The sequence below is a fragment of the Sander lucioperca genome, chromosome 15 (genome assembly GCF_008315115.2).
Source record: "Sander lucioperca isolate FBNREF2018 chromosome 15, SLUC_FBN_1.2, whole genome shotgun sequence".
Taxonomy (NCBI): Eukaryota; Metazoa; Chordata; class Actinopteri; order Perciformes; family Percidae; genus Sander; species Sander lucioperca.
The window spans coordinates 16,970,886-16,993,079 of record NC_050187.1 but is presented as its reverse complement, the minus strand read 5'-3'; the positions used below and the strand labels follow the sequence as shown (position 1 = coordinate 16,993,079).

At 39.9% G+C, this 22,194-nt stretch overlaps 3 protein-coding genes and 1 long non-coding RNA gene across 8 annotated transcripts in view; 2 read left to right on the top strand and 2 right to left on the bottom strand.

The window, feature by feature from the left end:
- psme4a (proteasome activator subunit 4a) overlaps nucleotides 1–5,992 on the top strand; it is a 31,233-nt gene extending 25,241 nt beyond the window's left edge. For all 3 annotated transcript variants that reach the window (XM_035991947.1, XM_031302938.2, XM_031302928.2), the window contains 9 exons: nucleotides 54–185; nucleotides 312–520; nucleotides 1,227–1,312; nucleotides 1,442–1,570; nucleotides 2,195–2,350; nucleotides 4,023–4,185; nucleotides 4,275–4,408; nucleotides 4,606–4,746; nucleotides 4,938–5,992. In XM_035991947.1, the coding sequence (XP_035847840.1) occupies nucleotides 54–185; nucleotides 312–520; nucleotides 1,227–1,312; nucleotides 1,442–1,570; nucleotides 2,195–2,350; nucleotides 4,023–4,185; nucleotides 4,275–4,408; nucleotides 4,606–4,740 (1,144 nt within the window). In that variant the 3' untranslated portion in view covers nucleotides 4,741–4,746; nucleotides 4,938–5,992. The remainder of the gene's footprint in view (nucleotides 1–53; nucleotides 186–311; nucleotides 521–1,226; nucleotides 1,313–1,441; nucleotides 1,571–2,194; nucleotides 2,351–4,022; nucleotides 4,186–4,274; nucleotides 4,409–4,605; nucleotides 4,747–4,937) is intronic.
- Nucleotides 5,993–6,359: 367 nt separating this feature from the next.
- gpr75 (G protein-coupled receptor 75) lies at nucleotides 6,360–9,682 on the top strand. 3 transcript variants are annotated; one of them, XM_035991949.1, is made up of 3 exons: nucleotides 6,625–6,999; nucleotides 7,338–7,552; nucleotides 7,784–9,682. In XM_035991949.1, the coding sequence occupies exons 2-3, from the start codon at nucleotides 7,465–7,467 to the stop codon at nucleotides 9,106–9,108; spliced, it is 1,413 nt and encodes a 470-aa protein (XP_035847842.1). In that variant the 5' UTR covers nucleotides 6,625–6,999; nucleotides 7,338–7,464; the 3' UTR covers nucleotides 9,109–9,682. The 3 variants fall into 3 exon arrangements, with proteins under 3 accessions (XP_035847841.1, XP_035847842.1, XP_031158742.1); XM_035991948.1 differs by lacking the exon at nucleotides 6,625–6,999 and adding an exon at nucleotides 6,360–6,613 and having other exon boundaries at nucleotides 7,338–9,682; XM_031302882.2 differs by having other exon boundaries at nucleotides 7,338–9,682.
- A 1,175-nt stretch (nucleotides 9,683–10,857) lies between these two features.
- The window catches only part of LOC116052315, a 13,548-nt gene continuing 2,211 nt past the window's right edge, over nucleotides 10,858–22,194 (bottom strand). The window contains exon 3 of the long non-coding RNA XR_004105564.2: nucleotides 10,858–11,115. This is a non-coding gene — a long non-coding RNA (uncharacterized LOC116052315). The remainder of the gene's footprint in view (nucleotides 11,116–22,194) is intronic.
- Nucleotides 11,248–16,898, bottom strand: erlec1 (endoplasmic reticulum lectin 1). Its single transcript, XM_031302907.2, has 14 exons — nucleotides 16,562–16,898; nucleotides 16,302–16,406; nucleotides 15,570–15,650; nucleotides 15,296–15,373; nucleotides 15,130–15,193; nucleotides 14,971–15,017; nucleotides 14,636–14,859; nucleotides 14,342–14,483; nucleotides 13,343–13,504; nucleotides 13,189–13,248; nucleotides 12,630–12,754; nucleotides 12,457–12,534; nucleotides 12,242–12,317; nucleotides 11,248–11,710 (listed from the first exon to the last, which is right to left on the bottom strand). Exons 1-14 carry the CDS (start codon nucleotides 16,697–16,699, stop codon nucleotides 11,639–11,641), a joined length of 1,452 nt encoding a protein of 483 aa, XP_031158767.1. The 5' UTR covers nucleotides 16,700–16,898; the 3' UTR covers nucleotides 11,248–11,638.

Genomic DNA, 22,194 nt, shown 5'->3' with positions numbered 1-22,194 from the left:
GATGTTGATGTGACTGACAAACTTTGATGATTGTGCTTCTTTTTCCTTTCCAGTCGTCTCTATGTGCTGCAGGGAGGCCTAGCTCAGCAGGAGTGGCGTGTTCCAGAGCTCCTCCACAGGTTGCTGCAATACCTGGAGCCCAAACTAACACAGGTCTACAAGAATGTACGGGAACGCATCGGCAGGTGAGGTCCTTTTTACACCCCTAGTGAACGTGAATGTACTATTTGTCATTACATTTTTTTTTCTCCTAAAATCTTAGTGCTTTTTTTGTGTCTCATCTTATTCTCTCTAAATTGGTATCCTTCCAGTGTGCTCACGTACATCTTCATGATTGATGTCAACTTGCCCTACACTCAGCCTACCACCTCCCCGCGCATTTCGGACTTCACAGAGCGAATTCTGTTGCAACTGAAACCTCTAACCGAGGGCGATGAGGAGATCCAGAACCACGTGGTTGAGGAGAATGAGGTGGGAGAGCAGGATGAGAGGACACAAGCCATCAAGCTGCTCAAAACAGGTTGGTCAAGGATCTGTCACTATTACTCTGAACTCAGCTGTCACATTGAGTACTGGTTATGGTAAGAATGGTTGAAACAATTAGAAGTTAAAGGTCCCCTATTGTGCTCATTTTCAGGTTCATACTTGTATTTTGGGTTTCTACTAAAACATGTTTCCATGCTGTCATGTTTAAAAAAGACATGTATTTTTTTTGCTGTCTGTCTGAATATGCCTGTATTCACCTTCTGTCTGAAACACTCAGTCTCTTTAAGCCCCCCTTTCAGAAAAAGCATTTCAGTTCCTTCAACATCTGCGCTTTCAGAGTCCTGCCCCGTTATTGCAGCCGGAGAATGACTGCAATGGCACTGTAACATCACTTTCATATATATATATATATATATATATATATATATATATATATATATATGTATAGTATAGTATAGTTGTGACATCACAACCACCCAGTAGTCAGGATGGCTCTATCAAGGCACCGTTTCTGAATACGGGCTGTGTGCATTTCTCTGTGTACTGAGCGTTTTGATACTTTCACAGTATTTAAAGTATATTGCACCTGCTTTATAATAAAAAAAAAAGACATCTCACTTTTTACAATATGGGACCTTTTAATTTTAATCAGAAAATGAATGTCTTTTTGTCAAACACCCACAATTAAAGCAGAGTCTCAATTTTGTAACATAAAAAATTCTGTCTTCAAATGTCTGCAGTGCTGAAGTGGCTGATTGCAAGTGCTGGTCGCTCCTTCTCCACTGCTGTCCCAGAACAACTACGGTTGCTTCCCCTGCTCTTCAAAGTAAAGCACTCACTCATTAACTCATAGCTTTGATCTGCTAGCTACGTTTTGACGCTTAATATATACACCATAAAGGGACTTAAAATGCCGCTAACCTTTCCGTCAACCTATCTCTGTCCTCTGTTCCAGATTGCTCCAGTTGAGAATGATGACAGTTACGATGAACTGAAGAGGGATGCAAAGACCTGTCTGTCTCTGATGTCTCAGGGACTCCTTTACACAGAACAGATCCCCATGGTCCTCCGTGCCCTGCAGGAGGTGAGTCATCTGGAAGCTGTGGCTGTTATTCCACTTTTCACCTGCATCACACATGACTGGGCTGTTCACAGCCCCTCACATCTTATAACCTGTAAGGTTAATACGCAAAAAGATGAAAAGGTTCAAAGGGAATGACAACTGGCTAAGATTTTAGAATCTGCCCTGCTTCATTTTGGGTGAATCTGTTACATAATATATTTGGTCAGTATAATAGTGTGCAGCTACCTGGAGAATAAATGAGAGAACCTGAAAAAATTTAACTGACAGTATTCTGGATGATTCTCTGGCAATTTTCAGATTCTCAACTAGCAACAGCACCGTGCGCAACACGGAAATAAAGAGGAATAACCAACATAATATGCAAAGTCGATTAACTAACAACTATAAAACTGAAGAGTTCAAAGCTGTGAACTGGTATGACACACAAGCAGAGATCAATTTGTTCATGCTCACGAATTCAGATTTATCTGTTACCCATTTGATATCGTATAGATAATGAGTGGTATTCCTACAAAAAAGTAGCTCCATTACAAAAAGACTCATCCAGGACATGGTCTCTTCCTCATGTGGAAAAAAACAGAGTATGTTACTGATGTGGGATGTGTTTATTGTTGTGTGCTGCAGATTGCTGGCAGCAGCTCCTGGCATGCTCGCTACACGGTGCTCACATACCTCCAGATTATGGTTTTTTACAACCTGTTCACCTTCATGAGTGACCAGAAAGCAGTGAATGATGTCCGGGCACTGGTGATACGACTGCTGGAGGATGAGCAGCTGGAGGTAAAATCAACCATTCATTTGCAACTGTTGAACATTAAAATCCTTAAAACTGTAAAGCTGAAACATTGCCATTCTGGCATAGCCGTCACAGGAAGATGGTTGAAAAATGACATAAGGCAGTCTGACGATATAATGATCGCTAAGCTATTGGCCAATACATGCTTGTTTATGCTAGCAGGCAGTCTCACTGTCTTCACTGTAGTGATTCAGCACTCTCCTCCTGGCTCTCCCCCCCCCTCCCCCGCCTTCCAGTCCTCTAGCTGTTGCTATGGAAACCACAGGCTGCAGTAATCTGTTGCTATAGTGATAACGTTCAGATTGAAGGAGGATGAGAGGGAGAGGGATGGAGTAGAGACAAAGGAGACGTTGGGGGATGGATGGAAGTAGCCATTTTGATATGGCCTCTTAAACTAACCTGAGCCTGGTTTTATAGGCCTTAGCCGTATATGACTTGCATGGTTCTTATTTTGTCAGGATCACCTCTTTTTTTTTTGATTAGCTAACACTGGTGCCAAGACACATTTCATGCATGCAATGACCCCTTTCTTTTATTACATTACTAAGTGACCTATATCACACAAAACACCAAGTTTTACTCATGAGGAATCTACCTTCCCTTTTTAAGAGAAAAAAAATCTGTTCCATTATTTAGACAAAACAGAAAACAGTATAACTTAAAAGTGCACCTATAAGGAAAGCTGTAACGTATTTGCCTTAGTGGTTCTATTTAATCTAAAAAGCCTTTCCTCTGGAAAATGCTGTTCAAAGATCTGCATAATACCCATTTCAGAGTTTACCTTTACTGCTGAGAATTTCACTAAGAAAAGCCATTTTAGCTCACATTATAGAGAAGCATCCGCACACACATATCCACCCCCAGTCCCCAGCTGGCTGCTATTTCCATCCAGCTGGCCAGTCTACATACTACACACTAGTGGAAAACCCTGTCTAATGACATTGTTGCTATGGTATGTCTTATACAGTGCAGAAAGACATCAGTAGAAATGTTCCTAACGACTAATTTCCCTGACGTTTAAACGGAAGTTTCAACGTAGACTAGTCGACTAGTCTAAAATTTAGAGAACACTCGAACTGTCAACATTGAGCACAATTTAAGCTGTAAAGTTACAGCAGCCTGCTCTCCTAACGTCCACACGCCTGTGCTGAATGTGGTTACGCATTTCTCCGGTCATGTGGTTATATGCCAGTTTATTCTGACATGGCCTACATACAACCTTATTTCCATTTTCACACCTGTGGCCGTGTGATTCGCACACGAAGGATCCAAGCCCCACCGTTTTTGGATGACTCAGGAACGACCGGATTCTCTTTTGGTGTATAAATCGGTCTTAATGCTACTTTGTACTGTGTTAGTGAGTGGCACTTTACATTCTAAAGTTTATGGAATAACAATGTAGTACAAAATATCTTTCAATTATCCAATTAACAGAAAATGTAAGCAATGTCTGCTGTAGCTTGTCAATTACTGCCTCGTTCCTTTCAGGACATTATTATGTTAATTACTGGCAGCAAGTTCCAGAATAATCAGTTATTTAATCCATGTATACTCAGCTGCACTATTGTAATTGTGTTGTAATTAATACTGCACTGTAGTGACAATAAACTTTGAACGTAAACCTTCCCATCCCCTCTTTCTGCGGTTGTTTTCTAGGTAAGAGAAATGGCCGCAACTACACTCAGCGGCTTCCTTCAGTGCAATTTCCTGTCCATGGAAGCCCCCATGCAGGCACATTTTGAGGCTATGTGCAAGACTTCCTTGCCTAAGAAGAGGAAGAGGGAGCTCGGCTCTATAGTGGACACTATACCATCTGCTGGTAAGCAACTTGTCCAGAATATATGATGATCTACTCATTATGATGTTCTCTCTCATCTTAATGAAATCCCTCCTGTTGTGTTTTTGTAGACCTGGTGCGGCGCCATGCAGGTGTTCTCGGGTTGAGTGCTTGTATTCTCTCCAGCCCATATGATGTGCCCACCTGGATGCCTCAGCTGTTGATGGACCTGAGTGCTCACCTCAATGACACACAACCTATTGAAGTATGTGTAATCACCTACTTATCACTTTATTCTGTTGCAGTGGGATTATTTTTTTCAACCTCATATTTTTTCCCCAATTGCCTAGCTCTTGTTGTCAACAAAACCTGTGCAGTGTCAATTATTTACTGTTACAAAATTTTTTATATATATATATATATGAATTTAAATAGCCATAATTTGTATTTCTGGCCTTCCAGATGACTGTGAAGAAAACTCTGTCAAACTTCCGACGGACTCACCATGACAACTGGCAGCAACATAAGCAGCAGTTCACAGATGACCAGCTGCTGGTCCTGACCGACTTGCTGGTCTCCCCCTGTTACTATGCCTAAGACCTGGTAAAGCATTTTAACTTCATGCTGTTCTTGAAACATAAATATTATTGAAGGTGCTTTAACTAGTTTATTATTCATTACTGAATACTGTCAAACAAAGCTGCTTAAGGGATAATTTTATAGGGATAAGAGAAAACTCCTTGAGCCACCTTTTGACAGTTTTGTCAGTTTTGTTTTTGATTCACTTGTATCAGTTTGGGACATCACCAGACTACAGATACCAGCCTGCATTGGGGAGGAGGCTCCAGTTCGAAAGACACCGCATCACCCTGGAAGAAGAGTGGCACACAAAAGAATTGAAAAGTTGTGTATTCATGTATTTAGCTCATTTACATTTCTACTATACTTAATATTTAAGGATCAATCATAGCAGGAATGAATGACCTGCAGTTTGTAACATTACTGTACAGTTTTATTTCTTCTTTTTTGGTTTGTTTTTGTGCATGTGCACGGGTGTATGCGTGTGTGCGTTTATGGGATGCTTGAAGACATCTGCCACTGTCCCACACATTTCTCAGGATTCTATCCCAAGCATATACTCTGAGCCAACACAGTGTAGGACATACTCTTTACTATCTCCCCATAGTGAAGTGTTTGTTACAAGCCACAGAGAACTGATGATTGAATAATGCTCTCTTTAGATTAGACTTAAACCTGCAACACACAATTTTTGTGTGGAGCTGTTTGATCTATATATGATTATATATGCATCATGCATGTGTATATCATGGTATAGCAAATATGCACAAACATATTTATTTATTTATTTTACTTTTTTGAAGTGCTAAGTTTTAATTTTTTCATAGAAGGTGTTTCTGAGATTTAATAGATGGTTGAGCTTTTAGCAATGGAGCCTAATAATTGTCATCTACTCTTGCAAAGAAAGGGAGAGGGCAGAAGCTCCCCACTGCTGTGCTGTGTGATGTGTTTGCTGTAAGGACCTGAGAACAGTCTGATTACCATTTCATGTGTTTCGGTGCAAGAAAATAACCAAACCGCCTGTCAATAATTGTGATCTCTTCCCTCTTATCCCTGGTACAATTTACCTTTTTCTAAAGCCCACTGAGATGAAATGAAATTATTTTGTTTTGTTTTCCCCCTGATGACTTGAAATCAGTCCAAACATTGAAGCATTTAGTACCTCACTTATGTATAGTGTAGTGCCAAAACTGCAGTGATTTTTTTTTTTTTTTAGATGTACTGTTTGCTTATTGAATGAGATGTCAATAAATTGTTTGTAACAAAATCAGCATTTTATGTTTTTTTTTAATTGAAGTTGTCTCTCAATATTTGTATAATGTAGTTAATAGAACAACTCCAAATTCATCATTCTATCTTTTTACCAGATGTTTTTGAAAGTAATGATTATAATAAAAACATGTCTTGCACATTTTAAACTTAAGACTATGTTATACAGGTCATTTGGCCTAATCTACCCGAAACAATGTGACTACAATAATACAATAATGTCAGTATAGAATAGAAACCTGCTGAGAGCGTATCTTGCATAGTATGGTATTTTGGCCCTCCATGGAGAATCATCACTGCGTGTCGCCTAGCAACGACGTTGTTGAGCTCATATCTATGGTTGAGCTGCTGTTCCCAAGGACGACAGTGTAAATTCGTTTTATATTGCAAATGTATCGTGGCAAACGTCTCTTAGACATGATAGAAAATCAGTGTAAACTTACCTTGTTATTTACCCTATTTTAAATACTATGGGGCCACCATTTTTCATAAAAGCTACATTAATTTGCCATTGTGAAGAAAAGAAAAATCGTTTGGACTAACGGTCTCTGACTGTCACATCTTGTAGTAAAACTGGAAAAACGGCATTTCTCACTGTTTATTATAAATGGGGAGAAGTGAGGTGTGTTACAGATGGACTACTTGAATGCAGTGGTTATGCTCATGTGCAGAAACGTAGGCAGTGACTTCATACTCATTTTTCAGTGCACGTCCAGTGGCCGTCGCTCCTGTACGTTATAACTTACGTAGGAATGGATATATCGCCAAGAAAACGAATATGCTACCGTCTATTTGCGATGTATACGCGTTAAACATTAATACAGACATATAAGAAAACGGATTTTATGTCAGTGTTTGTCAATGGACTGCTCTGTTTTGGCTGATTTGCTGTTGAAATTACGTTTTTTTTTTTTCCTTAGCCCGCGGTGCGTTCACTTACTTAATATTGCTTTTAAAATCAAGATGGGCTTTATCAAATGATGATGGAAGCACGATCGATTACAGATGGTAAGTTATATTTTCTCATCGTATAGATTATCCAAGCCATTTAAATGCTTGAAATCTAGATACATAAGTAATCAGTGACGTTACACATATTTTCTCCGGATTTCAGCAGACGCTGTGTTTGTGTTAGAGGGAGAGGGGGGAGTAAGGTATAATTGGCCAAATGCAGTGGTGCATAGCCATAGCCTATCTTGTGTCTAACATGTAGTGCATCACAGCGTCTTATTAAAATGTACCTATTTACACTCAGTGCTAAGTTAACTATGCATTGCTCTCTTTCATATTAAATGTGATCTACTGCACAGTATAATAGCTAATATATGTCTTTGTATCCTTTGTAGCACTCTACCAAGGTGGCAGCAATGGCGCAAGCAATACTGTGATCGTCATGTAGCCTACTCCTTCCGTGTAGAGGAATAATGCTGACATTGATGACTCTGGGATCCTTATTAAATTGTTAATAATACAATGAACACCACTGTTACACCATCAGACCTGGTGGATATGCCAAGACAGCAGAACTTCAATGGCACCGTGGGCACACAGACCCCTTCAGGTTGGGCCGTGATCCACAATGCTACCTTAACCTTTTGCTCTCTCCTCCTCATCTTCATCTTTTGCCTGGGCTCATATGGCAACCTTGTGGTGTTCCTGTCCTTTTTTGACCCAGTGTTTCGCAAGTTCCGCACCAACTTTGACTTCATGATCCTCAACCTTTCCTTCTGTGACTTGTTCATTTGCTGTGTGACTGCTCCCATGTTTGCCCTGGTGCTCTTCCTGGATGCAGGTGGAGGGGATGGCGTGTCAAAGAGTTTCTGCTTCGCCTTCCACTTGACCAGCTCAGCCTTCATCATCATGTCCCTGGAGACGGTAGCTGTCATTGCTTTGCACAGACTGCGCATGGTTTTGGGGCAGCAGCCCAACCGCACTGCCTCCTTTCCCTGCACGCTGGCCCTCACTGCCCTGCTGTGGACATCCAGTTTCACCATGGCTGCCCTCCTTACCATGCGAGCATACCCACGTAGAGATGGACCCTGCTTGCCCCACTTTGGCCTGGGAGGTGGACAGGCCAGGGTTGTGTTGTATGTCTACCTGGCAGACTTTGCCTTTTGTGTAGCTGTGGTGTCAGTGTCCTATCTGATGATTGCTCAAACACTGAGGAAGAATGCACAAGTGAGGAAATGTCCCGTCATCACTGTAGATGCCACATGCCCTCCACCCCCACCTCCTCTCATTGCAGCAGGCTTTGAGAGCATGCAGTGTGCTGTTCAAGGCCCCTCTCTGTACCGTAACCAGACTTACAATAAACTGCAGAACGTTCAGACACACTCTTATGTCAACAAGACCAGCCAGCCTCTGGTTCCAGGGGCTGCCCAAGGAGCCACCTGCTGTCAGCTGGTGTCTACAGTCAACCTGGCCACAGCCAAAGACTCAAAGGCAGTTGTCACCTGTGTAGTTATAGTGTTCTCTGTGCTGCTTTGCTGCTTGCCGATGGGAGTTTCACTGGCACAGGATGTTTTGTCACCAGACAGTAACTTTGCACATTACCAGTTTGAACTGTGTGGCTTTGTGCTCATTTTTCTCAAGTCAGGCATCAATCCCTTTGTGTACTCACGCAACAGTGCAGGCCTCCGCCGCCGTGTGCTATGCTGTATTCAGTGGGCGGCACTGGGTTTTCTCTGTTGCCAGCAAAAGACTCGACTACATGCGATGGGGAAGGGCAGCTTGGAAGTCAATCGCAATAAATCCTCCCATCATGAGACCAACTCAGCCTATGTGCTGTCACCCAAGCCACAGAGGAGGCTGGTAGACCAGGCTTGCGGGCCCAGTCACTCCAGAGATTGTGCTGGTAGTCCAAGGGCCACAGGTGTGCGCAAACATCGCCCCCCCAGTACCTCCACACCCATCAACACCCGCATTGAGCCCTACTACAGTATATACAACAGCAGTCTCTCTGCAGGGCCCAGCTCCCCCACCAGCCTGCAACCTGTCAGCTCTCAGACATTTGCCTTTGCCAAGTCTTATGTAGCCATGCACTACCACCCTCACCAAGAAGCACTGCAAGACTTTGAAAGCACCTCAGTGCACCAGATTCCCATTCCCTCGGTCTAATTAAAAAGCTGCTAAACTGAACGTTTTGGACAATCTCACCGCGGCTTTAAATCAAATTTGAATCAAAAGAAGAACATGAAAACAGCCCATTTTATGTATCTGGAATCTGTATTTATCTTTTGTTCTCTTCTACAGTGAAAATACATGTTATGTTTTCTTGGGTGGAAAAATTAAAGAATCAGTATCATAAGCCTTACCATGAAACAGTTTGTATTGAAAGTGTATGTTCCAAAAAGTTATTTAGTGTTATTGAATTGACTTATTTTTTTTTACAGAGACTGCATTTTCACATAAATCTGCCCCTGTGTTGCGCGGATGCATGTCCCATTATAACCCGATAGGTTTTCATTGCAGCCAAAGACTGCAGTTGCTGGACCACTGCTGTTTCCTCTCTGGCTGAAGTTACTGAGCACTGATATAAGCTGCTGTAGTGTCAGGCTGCTATGAAACCCTGCACAGGCCCACACATGGCTGGCGATGGCATGTGGTTGCACTTTGATGAACTTTTGCTTCTTAAGAGAAATGTATTTATGAACCTAATACACTTTTTAACACAATAAATGTTTGGCAAGTGCAATGTGGATCTGTGCTTTCACTTTTCATTGACAGAAAATGAATTGGCAACGATTTTGACAATTGATTGAATTGTTTCTGTCATTTTTCTGGTTCCAACTTTTCAAATGTGAGAATTTGATGCTTTTCTTTGTTATATATTATAGCAAACTTAATATCTTTGGGTTTTACTGTCGGTCAGATAAAAGACATTAGAAGATGTCACATTGGGTTCTGTAAAATATAATAATAATGGTGATATTTCATATTTTTTAGACAAAAAAATGAATCAAGAAAACAATGGCAGATGAATCAATAATGAAAATAATCGTTAGTTGCAGCCATGGCTTTATTATTGGCAGCCGTGTCAGTGGCTAATGAAATGATCTTATACTGGTCGCCTGACAGCATTTCAGGCCTCATGTCTGCTGGGGTTGAACACCTGTCATTGTGTTGATGTTAAGAATGTGAAAACAACATAGTTGTGTTATCTTAGACCAATAAAGGGATGATAACTCAGAGTTGGAATTGGCATTTGATATCTCACAACTAATGCTATATTCTTTTCTTTTGATATGTATCATGTACATGTTTGAACTGCAGAAACCATTTCAAATCATCCACACGAGTGTTGACCTGGTACAGTATTCTTCACATTAAATATACAGTGAAGTTGTAGATGAAGCTTTGCAGTCTATTTTTTTTTTAACTAAAAATGACCGGGATTAGGAATACAAATAACTGCAGTTGCTACTGTTCTACACCTCAGTGGTAATTTCATTTAAATTCTTTTACAGGTTCATTTGTTTTCTTTTGGATAAATGTGGAAAAAAAAGTTTTTTTCTAAAAGGAAAAGATTATACTATAAGCATAGTGTAAGCACCCTCTGGTGGCCTCTCAATGTACTCTGGTGTACCATGGCAACTTACTACAATAGATGTCCGTCAATGGAGGATCAATATACTGTGTGAGGGAAATAACAGCCTTATTATTTTACATGTGATTTTTATGGTATTGTTTAACAAATAAAAACTTAATGAATAACAAGAAAAACTCTAAATTAAAATACTATTTTTGTAGAGGTAATGGCAACTAACTAGACATCTACATAATTATTGGATTAGACATTTATTGCCACGATGTCCTTTTATTTCAGTCAAATGTTTTTTCTCTGTACGGTAATGCAACACTTTTCAATGAGGTTTCATGTTTTAGTTTTATTCTTTGCTGCAAATGCATTGGTTTGTATCCCTGTGATACAGCAGTAATCAGGATCCCAGTGTGCATATTCATAAAACCACAGAATTCCTCTTTCAGGAACCCAAAGACATTCTGTACATCCAACAAACCTATAGGACAGTTTATCAACCACTCACTTTTGATTCTATTCCACAGCACTCTCTAATGCATAAATTACACTCTCTCACTCTGTAAATTAACACAACAATAGACATTCTCACTGCTGCAAAACATTTTCACACTTGCTTTTCCCCCTATATGCAAGTACACACGCACACACACACACACACACACACACACGCACACATACACTCCTGATGATTACAAAACGAATCCCCTGATTCATCACTCCTTTGCTTGCAATTAATCAACACAAGGGGAAGCATAGATATGGAGTACAGGCAATTAATGCACTGCCTTCTGGAGTGAGGCATTGGAGCCAATTCACTGTTTTCACAAAGTCTGAGCTAGCCTGCTGGATTAGGCTGTGATGTAGCATTGCCCATTGAACACATCAGGGCGTGAGCTGAGGCTGTGCTCCTAGGCTATGTAAAGTCCAGCCTCAGGATCAAGTTTAACCTCGATTTTGGCTTTTAGCGCAGTGTCATGGGCATCTCTCTTCCTTCACCAAACAGGCTTCTGTTTTATGATAAATGTTCTCTCTCTTCACGTGCACCTCTCTCTGTCGGTCCTCTCTTTGTCCTTCATGCCCCATTGCTGTCATATGATCTTTATTAGTTTAGCTGGAGATTGACAGAAGTCCATGTTCATCAGCAGTGTCAAGAATCCTGCATATAACCGGAGACTCAACCTAGGAAAAAAAAAACAAATGTCAATCAACTCGAATGTGGAGCCAATGATCTGGGCTGACCTCATGTCTGCACAAAGCCAGTATTATTAGATATTAGAACTAGTCTTCCTCCCTTTCATTCATGTTCAAGGCAATTCTTGCCATTCATTGTTATATGGTATAAAAAAAACTACTTGATAGACCCACAGACTTGAAAACTGCTTAAGTAACTTTCTTTCGTCATGCCCTCTTTGGGAGCCGAATAAATTCTATACCATATACATTGATAGCATTTTTATGAACCGAACAGTATTGGAGAAACAAGTATTAAAACAAATAAATAAATACTGGAGAAAGTACATTTGATTTTATTAAAATAACATTATAAAACAAAGCAAGTTAGCTTTGCCCAACCACCCACATATTGGATTTTTGTTGGATTTAAGCAGGGGTTAGCACACTAGCTAAGGTTCAGCGTTAACCTGATTAGACACTGCTACTACGCATGTGTTTCTTTTTCAGTGACTGTGACTCATTAACTAGAGAACTTACCCCAAGGATGTACTGACAAGTCTGAGGCTCCAGCATATAGACAGTGACAGCATGGGGAGACTCTGACTCCTTACACCTGACAGAGAGAAGAGCAATGAGATGAGTGAAATCAACTGGGAAACATCAGGGTATTGTCTTAACTCGTGTGTTGACTCAGGGCAGTGACACTGAACCGGTGCTACGGTTCCTTCCCCCGCCTATGACTGCTCACTCACTTGAGCTTGACAATGACCTGCCTGGGCTTCCCTGTCAGATCACACATATCCCCGTGGCCATAAAAGTGGGAAACCAACCTGTCATGGAGCAGAGACAATGATATGATATGAATCAACAATAATCTCAGTTTAATTTGCATTCAGGTTAGGCTTCAAACATATGAATGACCTACTTGACTTTCTGTACTCCATCCTCTTTGAGCTGGTAGGATCGGGCGACGTTCTTCTTGGCCCACTCAGTATGCTCCATGGCGTTCCAGTTCCCGACCACCACCGTGTTCTTTCCTTGCTCTTTATCCTGGGGCACCAAGGGACACTTTATCACTTTTTTATCACTGTACAAGTGCAATCTAATGTACAAAACAATCTTCCATACACAGTTAAAATAAACCACTAACACAATTATACATTTTCTGTCAACTAACTTTTACGTTGGTCGAAGTAGAGCTGAAACGATTACTAGATAAATCAATCAAAGCGGAAAATTAATCGCCACCTATTTTGAGAATTGACTAATCATTCAAGTCTTTTATCAAGGAAGGTGGCAAAAGTTCCTCAGTTCCAGCTTCACAACTTGCTACCTTTCTTTGTCGTATGTAATAAAGAAAAATAACAAAAAATGTAACAGTTTAAACTGATACTAGAAGTACATTTCTTTTTTTGTTTGTTGATATTCCACATTAAACCAGCTTCCAAACAGACACACTCACACTAGCGAGGAGGGACCCTTACCTCATGGTACTGATGGACATGCTTTCCGTAACAGAATTCATATTTCCACCACCCGACCCCCTGGAACACACACACACACACACACATTAAAATGATGTCACTGAATGGTTTATTAAACATTGCTCAGGGACTATATAGATGGAGCATGCCTCACCCCATGCAGACAGTACGAGCCGCTGAGGAACTCCTTGATTAGCTGGTCATCCGTCAAGCGAGAGATGTGAGTGGTGCCGACAGTGACCTGAGACTGCCCTCCAACAGTCATGGGTTTGTGGGTGGAGGTGAAGGCCTCCTCTCTCACTGGTGACGTCTCCTCCTGTAACATGTCAAAAGGTATAAATCAGCCAGGTAGGGGTGGGAATAACCAGAGGCCTCACAATACGATATCACGATACTTATGTCATGATATTATTGTGATTTTAAACATATTGCAATATTCTGCCATATATTTCAATTTATTACCTTTTTATCCGACTTCAAATTTTTCCCAATTTCAAATTATGTCCCCAAAAGGAAACTTTATCAACATTTTTTTTATCTAAAAAGAGAACATTTCTCTGTTTGTTCATCTCACTTCAATTTTAAATGGAATAGTAAAGCAGACAAACTGACTGACACATAGGGCTGGGCGATATGGACAAAATCAAATATCACAATATTTTTGACCAAATACCTCGATATCAATACCGCAACGATATTGTTGTGTTGACTATTGGTGCTTTCACAAAATATTTACACAATGAGATTTTTGATAAATAATCATCAGTAATGTGGATAAAATGACTAAGTGGGGTAAAAGCAAATAATAGAACAGTTACAACAGTCTGGTAAGTTCATAAAATGACATAACTTCACTGTAATGCAGCCTTTAAAACCAGGAAAAGACAACAATTATGTCATATCACAATATTACGATATCCAAAATCTAAGACGATATCTAGTCTCATATCACAATATCGATATAATATCGATATATTGCCCAGCTCTACTGACACATATATAATAAAAGATCGATACTTGGCATCTGTGTATCAATACAGTATTGCCACAGAAAATATCGCGATACTATGCTGTATCCATTACCCCCCCCGAGAGCCAGGTGTCGTCTGTACACGCAGTCCCCGTTTTTCCCCGTGTGTCATTTCTGTCTCACCTCTCTGGTTTCGGAGGGGGCGCTGAAAGGTGGTTTAAGCTGCTCCTCTTGCTCCTTGTCCAACTGGGCGAGCCGCAGAGGCCGCAAAGGGGAGCCTGCCAGAGCCTGGCAGAAGATGGCGTTCACCGGGGAGGACTTGAACCTGCAAGGAATATTTGTCAAGTTTAGAAACAGTTTGATTAGGGAAATGCATTTCAGTGGAACCCTGACACGACGGACATACAAATACCTCTACTAGCGAAAGGTATTCCTTTGAGCACGATATTTAAATGTAATAATTTCTGACAGATCTACCTGTATTTTGGGTGCGCGCAAAGCAGCGGTGTCAACACCACCACCTCATATTCACAGGTAGTGACCTCAGCGACAGACAAGATCTCATGTTTGGCCTCTGGATGACAGACATACAGCACAGACGTGGAGCGAGCCTCGTTCTGTTTCAGCACACAAGGAGTCCCATTTCCCATCTCCAGTGAGAAGTAGGGAGTCAGCTGGCCTTCTATATTCTTAGAGGGCACCTGGACACAAGTGGAAAGTGTGAGGGAAACAGAACAGATGCAACAAATGTGAGAACTGACAGCTAGCCTGGCAAATATAGTTGGTTATTGAAGTTTCATTATTATACTTACATCAGTTTCAGTTGCTGATTTGACATGTTCTGCCTCTTCAACTTTATCTGAAGACAATAATGATTTACCTTTAGCACAATAAGTAAAAGACTAATACACTAAAGAACTCTATTTATATTAAAAATAATATCGTAAAATTACATACACAAATGAACTCACCCGTCTCTGTTGGCTGGCTCTTCTGTGCCATATTCCCCAGGAAGTACTCTTGAACACTAATCTTCTGTGGAAACACACACACACATATACCTTCAGTACATGCTGCGCTAAGTGTAGTTCTCATTAATGTCATCTGAAAATGATTTTACCCTCTCAACACACTGACCTGGCCAGTCTCCTTCTCCTCATGATACTGTCTTATATGCTTCCCATGGCATACTTCATATGTCCAGTAAGACTCAATCTGCAATGTTGGCAAGCCAAGAGCATGTTTAGAGTTATTTAATTCACCAAACACCCTCAGCAACACAGCAGAATAAATAACTTCAAGTGTTTAGTTATGCTCTGTTAACGTAGCGTGAACTTCATCTGAACACAGTTTCCGCTGAGAGCAGTGGGGAAATTAGATGGAAATAAGAGTGAAACTTGGGAGGTCTCACCCTGTAGGAGCAGCTGCTGCGTTTGAACAGTGGCTCCAGCAGTTCACCCGGACTAGGCCCACTGTACTCCTTGTCATCATCCTAAATCAACAAAATACACCAAACAAATGCATTAAGAGTGAGAGAGAGATAAGGCAGCATGGGAAGCTGTGCCAGTGAACACAAGAGCAATAAAAAACAGAAAAAAATAGCTTAACATAGTTAGGAATTTAACTGAATTAAATAGACATTACCATCAACAACGACGCTATTCTTCTGGGGCTTACATGTCATATTTGTACAATGTGGTATCTTGCTGCACATCATGCAGACCCTTTTTTTGACAGTCAAACAGCAAAGAAGTTGCAGATATACATGATGTCAAAAACTACAAAAATATGACAGTTTGCAGGTAATTTAATGGAAGATATAGGCTTGTCTTATACAATTGAAGATGGTGCACAGACTGCCCATCTCTGCAGTGTATTCCAAGTTGTTCACCTTTCAGAAATGTTAAAAGAATGAAGGAGTAGAGTGAGTCACACCATCTTTTGTAACATGACATTGATTGTATGCATACTTGAAGAGGATCGAGTATGCGTCGTAAAACAGAGAAACTGCTTCATAGACAGCCTTGCATTTACCCAGTGGGATGGAGTGATGCTGCTTTGCCTGATACTTGTGCCATTATATCTGGAATCTGTTTATAACTATTATCTGTGGATAATAAAAAAACAACTGTTCATGGCTTACCTCATCTCCAGATACCAGGGAAGGCAGGAGACATTTATACTTCTCCTTCTCTGTTGTTGTCATGATGACAAAGTCATCTTCCTTGTAAAGTACCCCTGAAGCTGGCTGAAATCCACAGACAAACGTTTGTTAACTCTAACTGTAACGTCGCGTGTGAAGGAAAGAGGAAAAGTACACAGTTGGCAGTAACATCTTCTCCCACCCTCTTATAGTAAATGCGTTCCCCTAAAACAACGGTGTTACTAAAGGAGGAGTCATACCAGCGTGAATTCAGCGCCAGGCCAGGTGATTTTGAAAGGGATTTCGTCTGTAAAGGAGGGATACCCCCCTCTGTTTGTTGAGACGCCGCTGCAGACCTCCAACAGCCCCCCGAGAAACACCATCAGCAGCCCAACCATAATCTCTCCTGTCCGGCTGCTGAGCTCTTACAGCCCGCTCCTCATGTAAGATAACAGTCTGCTCACCTCACACTAACAGCGGCCTGAGTGGCGAATTAAAAGCTACTTCAAAGTCCGAGGAAATCTGGTTTTGACAGACGTAAGATATGACTGCAGACGGATGTCAATACGGCACAAAATACAGGAAGTGAACTGTTTGCCACGTCGTGTTCCGCCTATAGTTCCGCCTGTGCGTTGGGCTGAAATAACAGCAGCCCCTCTGGTGGCGACACCAAGTATTGAAACATTTTAACAGTCTATGATTAAACCCTCTAAGACCAACTTTTTAATTAAACCACAGTTGTAATATAGTAATGTTTTTGTACCACTTTTTCTACCAGTCCTGCCCTACTGCTGGTTCAAGTCAAATATGCGGCAACACAACTTCAAATACCAATGACCAGGATTTTCCATAGGAATCATATATACTGTTGTACATTTTATATTCACTCTGTATTAATAATGTGTCTTACAATGGAAGTTCAGCTTTACTATGCATGCTATAGGCTATTCCTTGCAATATTTTAAATCTTGGCAACATCACTGACATTTTCAACAGCCAACCTTCAGAATAACCACAAAGCATTGCTCAAATCCACATAACCTCATTTTCAATTCCAGTGAAGACCTCCACATGTTCTAAAATACCAAAATATGCCAGTCTAAATGTTGGGGAAATACGTAAAAATGTACAATATACAATTGCAATTACAATATAACTTCTATCAATTACAAGCCAGTGTAAAAATTTGTGTAAAGTCTGAACAGCAGGCCATTCCACATTTTATCAGGCATGAGGGCAAAAGAGATACAACTGCATTCATCTCTTAAATTTTCTAGTAATATGATCTGAAATGATGCTGGTGAAAGTGAACAGAAGTATTATATATCTCAAAATACAAGACAACTAGATGTAAATCTCCAAAATGCAAGACATTGATGGTATTGGACTGTTTTGCAAAAGGGCTATAAACAAAGCACCATGTCCTCTGATCAAAAGAAGGTCTGTAAATATTTCAGAGATCTTTTTAGAGGCACTTATCTTGTCCTGCTAAACCTAACCACATCCTCATATTCTGAGAATAGTAGACTACTCATAAAGCTGTTTTTGAACGCAGACTACAGCTCGCCCAAAGCATTTGGCTCCTTTTGAGTTGAAATGCTTGAGAGGTTTCCAGATCATGTAAAGTATGCACAAAACATAGGCAGTTTGCCTCATCTCTGCCTCCCAGTAGATGGATTTGGAAGTTGTATTGTGTCAGTGTGCTGAATACGTAGAGCTGATGTTTTAGGGTGTCTCACAATTATTATTATAAGGACTCCATGCAGAACTGAAGATGAAGGGCAGTATGAAAATACAAAGTACAATAGATCATGTTGAGGAGCTGAGTTACTGACATTTCCTGGATGTTATGTTGGTTGACATGTATACAAGCAATGACAAGAGAAGCTCTATGCCAAACGTGCAGTGTCCCTTAGTCTTTTCTCCTGTGACACTGTTGATTCAGCAGTGCTGTGTGTAGAATGACAATAAATAATTCTCCCCCCAACTGTTTATATGAAAACAGCGCTCAGTTAACAGGAAATTTGAAGCATGGACCTTGAACATATGTGGTGTTGCATTTCACTGTCAGGGGGAAAATGTAGAGAGCGCCTTTGACTGATGGAGTGTGAACCTGCAGACGGGCATTTTTCCACCTGTTGGTGGAGCTGTTGATATGAGAATGTGCAGTACAGGAGGCAGGAGAGAGACTTTAGTAGAGATTTTAAGACAAAGAGTGAGAGGATATGGAGAAGAAAGGGATATGGAGGAACAAGGAAGGATACAAGATAGAGAACATCCCACTAGATTGTCCATCCTCTACAACCACTCCCCTCTGCTGCTTACATACATACAGCTTCTACTCACACTTAAAAAACAGTATGCAAACAGACACACAACATATAGATGTAAATATGTATGTGTAACCTGTATGTGTACATATAGTATCTGTTATAGATAGATAGATAGATAGATAGATATACTGTATAGATAGATAGATAGATAGATAGATATTTGTTTCCATGGTAACTAGTATTTTGCATTTGAATTATGATGTATTCTGACAGCCTTGTCTGTTTTTGTCTCTTGTTTATCTGAAAAACAAGAGAGGTGAGAGTGATCATATTTCTTTCTTTTTCCATAGATGTGTACTTCTTGACCTGGGAAACTAGATTGAGATACACTCACTAGCTTATTCTGGAGCTTTCAACAGCATCTCACAGTCACATCTCACAGTCTTTCACAGCAGACGGTTGAGTTTGCTTAGTTATCAGTTGACATAATAACTGAGCAAATTCCTTCATTCTAGAAATTGAAATGAATGAATGAAAAATGCTGAAAGCTCTAGAAAAAGCTAGTGAGTGACCCATGAGTTGAGATTTCCTTGTTAAAGCAATAATTTTATTTTTATTTATTAGAGAAAAAGATTGATACCACTTTTGTGTCTGTATGATAAATATAAAGCTATTTAAAAAAGTCATAGTACAGTATGTCATTAAAATTTCATACAAAAAGTCCTAGTATGTAGTAATAATTTCATAAAAAAGTCATAGTATAGTATGTCGAAAAAACTTCATTAAAGTCAAGTGTGGTATATCATTAAAATTGCCATAAAAAGTCATAGTATAGTGTGTCATAAAAATATCCAAAAAGTCATAGTATAGTATGTCGTAAATGTTGTAGTATGTCGCGTCTGTATGATAAATATGAAGCTATAGCATGCAGTCAATTAGGTTAGCTTAGCACAAGAGTGGAAAACTGTCTCTGAGTGTGTCCTGAGACCTAAAAAGAATTGGTAGTTGAGATACAACCAGCTGAAATGAGCCAAAACTTCTCTAGTGTCTCTTCCTCGATGGTTGTTCACAGACTTTTCCGGAGCCTGACTCAAACATACCTGAACTCACCACTTTGAAATGAGCATTATCATTTATTTCACTGCCATCCATGGGGTGAACTTGATTTGCATAGATTCCCTTTACACATCCTCACCTTATGCATAATTGATACAACTGTCATCTCCCCAACCATAATAACATCATTCCAAAGGGAGCAGAGAGAAATGGATCTTGGCATTTGAAGGTCTCGAGCAAGATTAAGATATCTCCTAAGCTGTCACCCAAAAAATACATATGTCAGACATCAGATCAATATGTCACTTGTGCTGGATTTTGCTAATGACATTCATTATTGATTTGGGTGAAGCATTTGTACATGTATTTCTTTTGTAATTTATATAGGTTTCCCTTGCTTTTGTCCTAACATTTCCCTTTAGACTCAAAGTCCATACAGCATGTCAAATTATTAATTATGGTTCACTGTAGTGTTCACATCATTCCCTTTTTCTGCTGCCCACATCATACAGACTCAATGTGTGTACTGGTTTTGTTGAAGAGATGAAAACACCAACAGGCTCAAAGATTTAACCGTTTTGAATAATCTTCAACAAACTGCTGCCTGTGTTTACCAGCTTAAGGACTGAAGTGTCAGAACATGCTTCCCCATATTCATTTTAAAGCACGCTTGAGCAAACTCTTCTAATCCTGTCTTCTCTGCATGTACACAGTTGTCAATCATGCACCTGTTGTGTTTGAGTCCAAATAAAACACTGTTATTGGCTAAATGTATCTTGTAAGGCGCTACTACTTGAATAAATGATGCAAAAAGGAAAACAAGAAGTCGGTGAAACATGAAAGAAATGGATTTAAACCATGCCAGAGGACCAGAGTGCTGCTCTCCACATCCCTGCAGAGATGGTAATGAGAGAGTATTTTTGTTTGGGTGGATCTGGATAGGCTCCAGACATTCACAGGGCTATAGTCCTAGCTATATTTGCCTGTGATTGAGGCTTAGCTCTTGTATGAGAATATCACAGACGGGTCAGTGGAGACTCAACCCCCCCTGAGTCCCTGAATGCATCATAATGGCACAGAGCCCACAATTACATTTATACAGTATTAATCAAAGCCAAAGTTTCCTATAATCATATATATATATATATATATATATATATATATATATATATATATATATATATATATCCTTTTCCTATCAAATGTTGAGGTTATGATACGTCTAGGATGTATGTTTGGGTGTTTATAGGTTGACCCAATCCTTCTATAAATACAAACCAAGAGTTTAACTACAATAAACTCTTAGTTATTTAGATGTGATGTTTTGTATTTATAGCCTGTTTTTTCTTCCAAAAATCTCCCAGCTTTGGGAAACCTCCAGTTACAGCTTTATAAAGCAACCCATCCGACCATGACCATTCTCAAAGGTGACCATGGATGTTTATGTAAATGCTGTTTGCATTGTCTGAGACTTTAAGCTGTTTCACAGTCTTGAGATGCTACATGCTCAAACACAAAAGTCATTGAAACCCCAGAAGTATGTTTTGTCTATAAGCAAGAACAGAAAGTGGGTTAACTTCTTGAAAATGCATCCTAAGCAGTGTGCATAAGCCAGAAGAGCTTACGGAAGCTAGGGAGACTTTGAGAGTGAAAGTCATTTAGTGGTTCTTCACAGTTTGAGAGTGAATGGCACACATACTGCAAGGTAAGGAGCAGAGCCCTTGACAGACTGGGCGGAGAAAGGAAATTAAGATTCTGTGGATATTTGATCAATATCAGCACTTCAGCAGCGAGAAATGACTGAGCAGGATTAGAAAGTAAGCCAGATAACAGTGTAGTACGTTCTACTAATATTACATAACAACATAATACCCGAATATTAGGCTCAACTAGAACGCTATAATGCATGTTGGTAATTGCTAAAATGGAAACAATTCACCCACGTTTACTACAAACAAATAACACATATGCTGTATCTTTTACTGTTTCCTCTAAATGATAGTATCTAAGGAAGATCATTTTAACTGTCAACAACCCACATAAGCTATTGACAGAGCATTTCTTTCTTAACAGTTCTTTATCTTGCCCATGAGAAGTACAGTATATAGGCTACTGCATTTGCTGAGTCATTTATATTTGACTTACTGCTTATTGATGCAAAGAAATCCTACACAATCCATCATCATTTGAAAACATTCACAAGATCACTTTGGCACCAATTTAGACCACAGATGAGTTAAATTGGCTGAGATATGTGCAAGATGATGGCTTCTTCGATTTTATGTATGAGTACACTTAGCTAATAAAGCATTCACCACATCAGACTAATGGATGACCATGGAGAAAAAACACATAAAGGCAAAAGTCTAATATAAAGAACTGAATCTTCTGCATGTGCATTTCATGAATCAAGATATAAGTATTTAATGATCATGAAAAACACGCTGCAACAAAATAGACATTCATCTTAAATATACAAAGCAGCAATAGCACACAAGTAAACATAAATGATTGAACCAACTTAACCTTAAATAACATCACATAAACACAACGCCATACACATA

Coding starts and splice junctions, on each gene's coding strand:
- gpr75 (XM_035991948.1), top strand. CDS start 7,465: ATGAACACCACTGTTACACCATCAGACCTGGTGGATATGCCAAGACAG.
- erlec1 (XM_031302907.2), bottom strand. CDS start 16,699: ATGGTTGGGCTGCTGATGGTGTTTCTCGGGGGGCTGTTGGAGGTCTGC. Junction 16,407..16,561: donor CTGGCGCTGAATTCACGCTG/GTATGACTCCTC, acceptor TGTGGATTTCAG/CCAGCTTCAGGGGTACTTTA. Junction 15,651..16,301: donor CCCTGGTATCTGGAGATGAG/GTAAGCCATGAA, acceptor TTGTTGATTTAG/GATGATGACAAGGAGTACAG.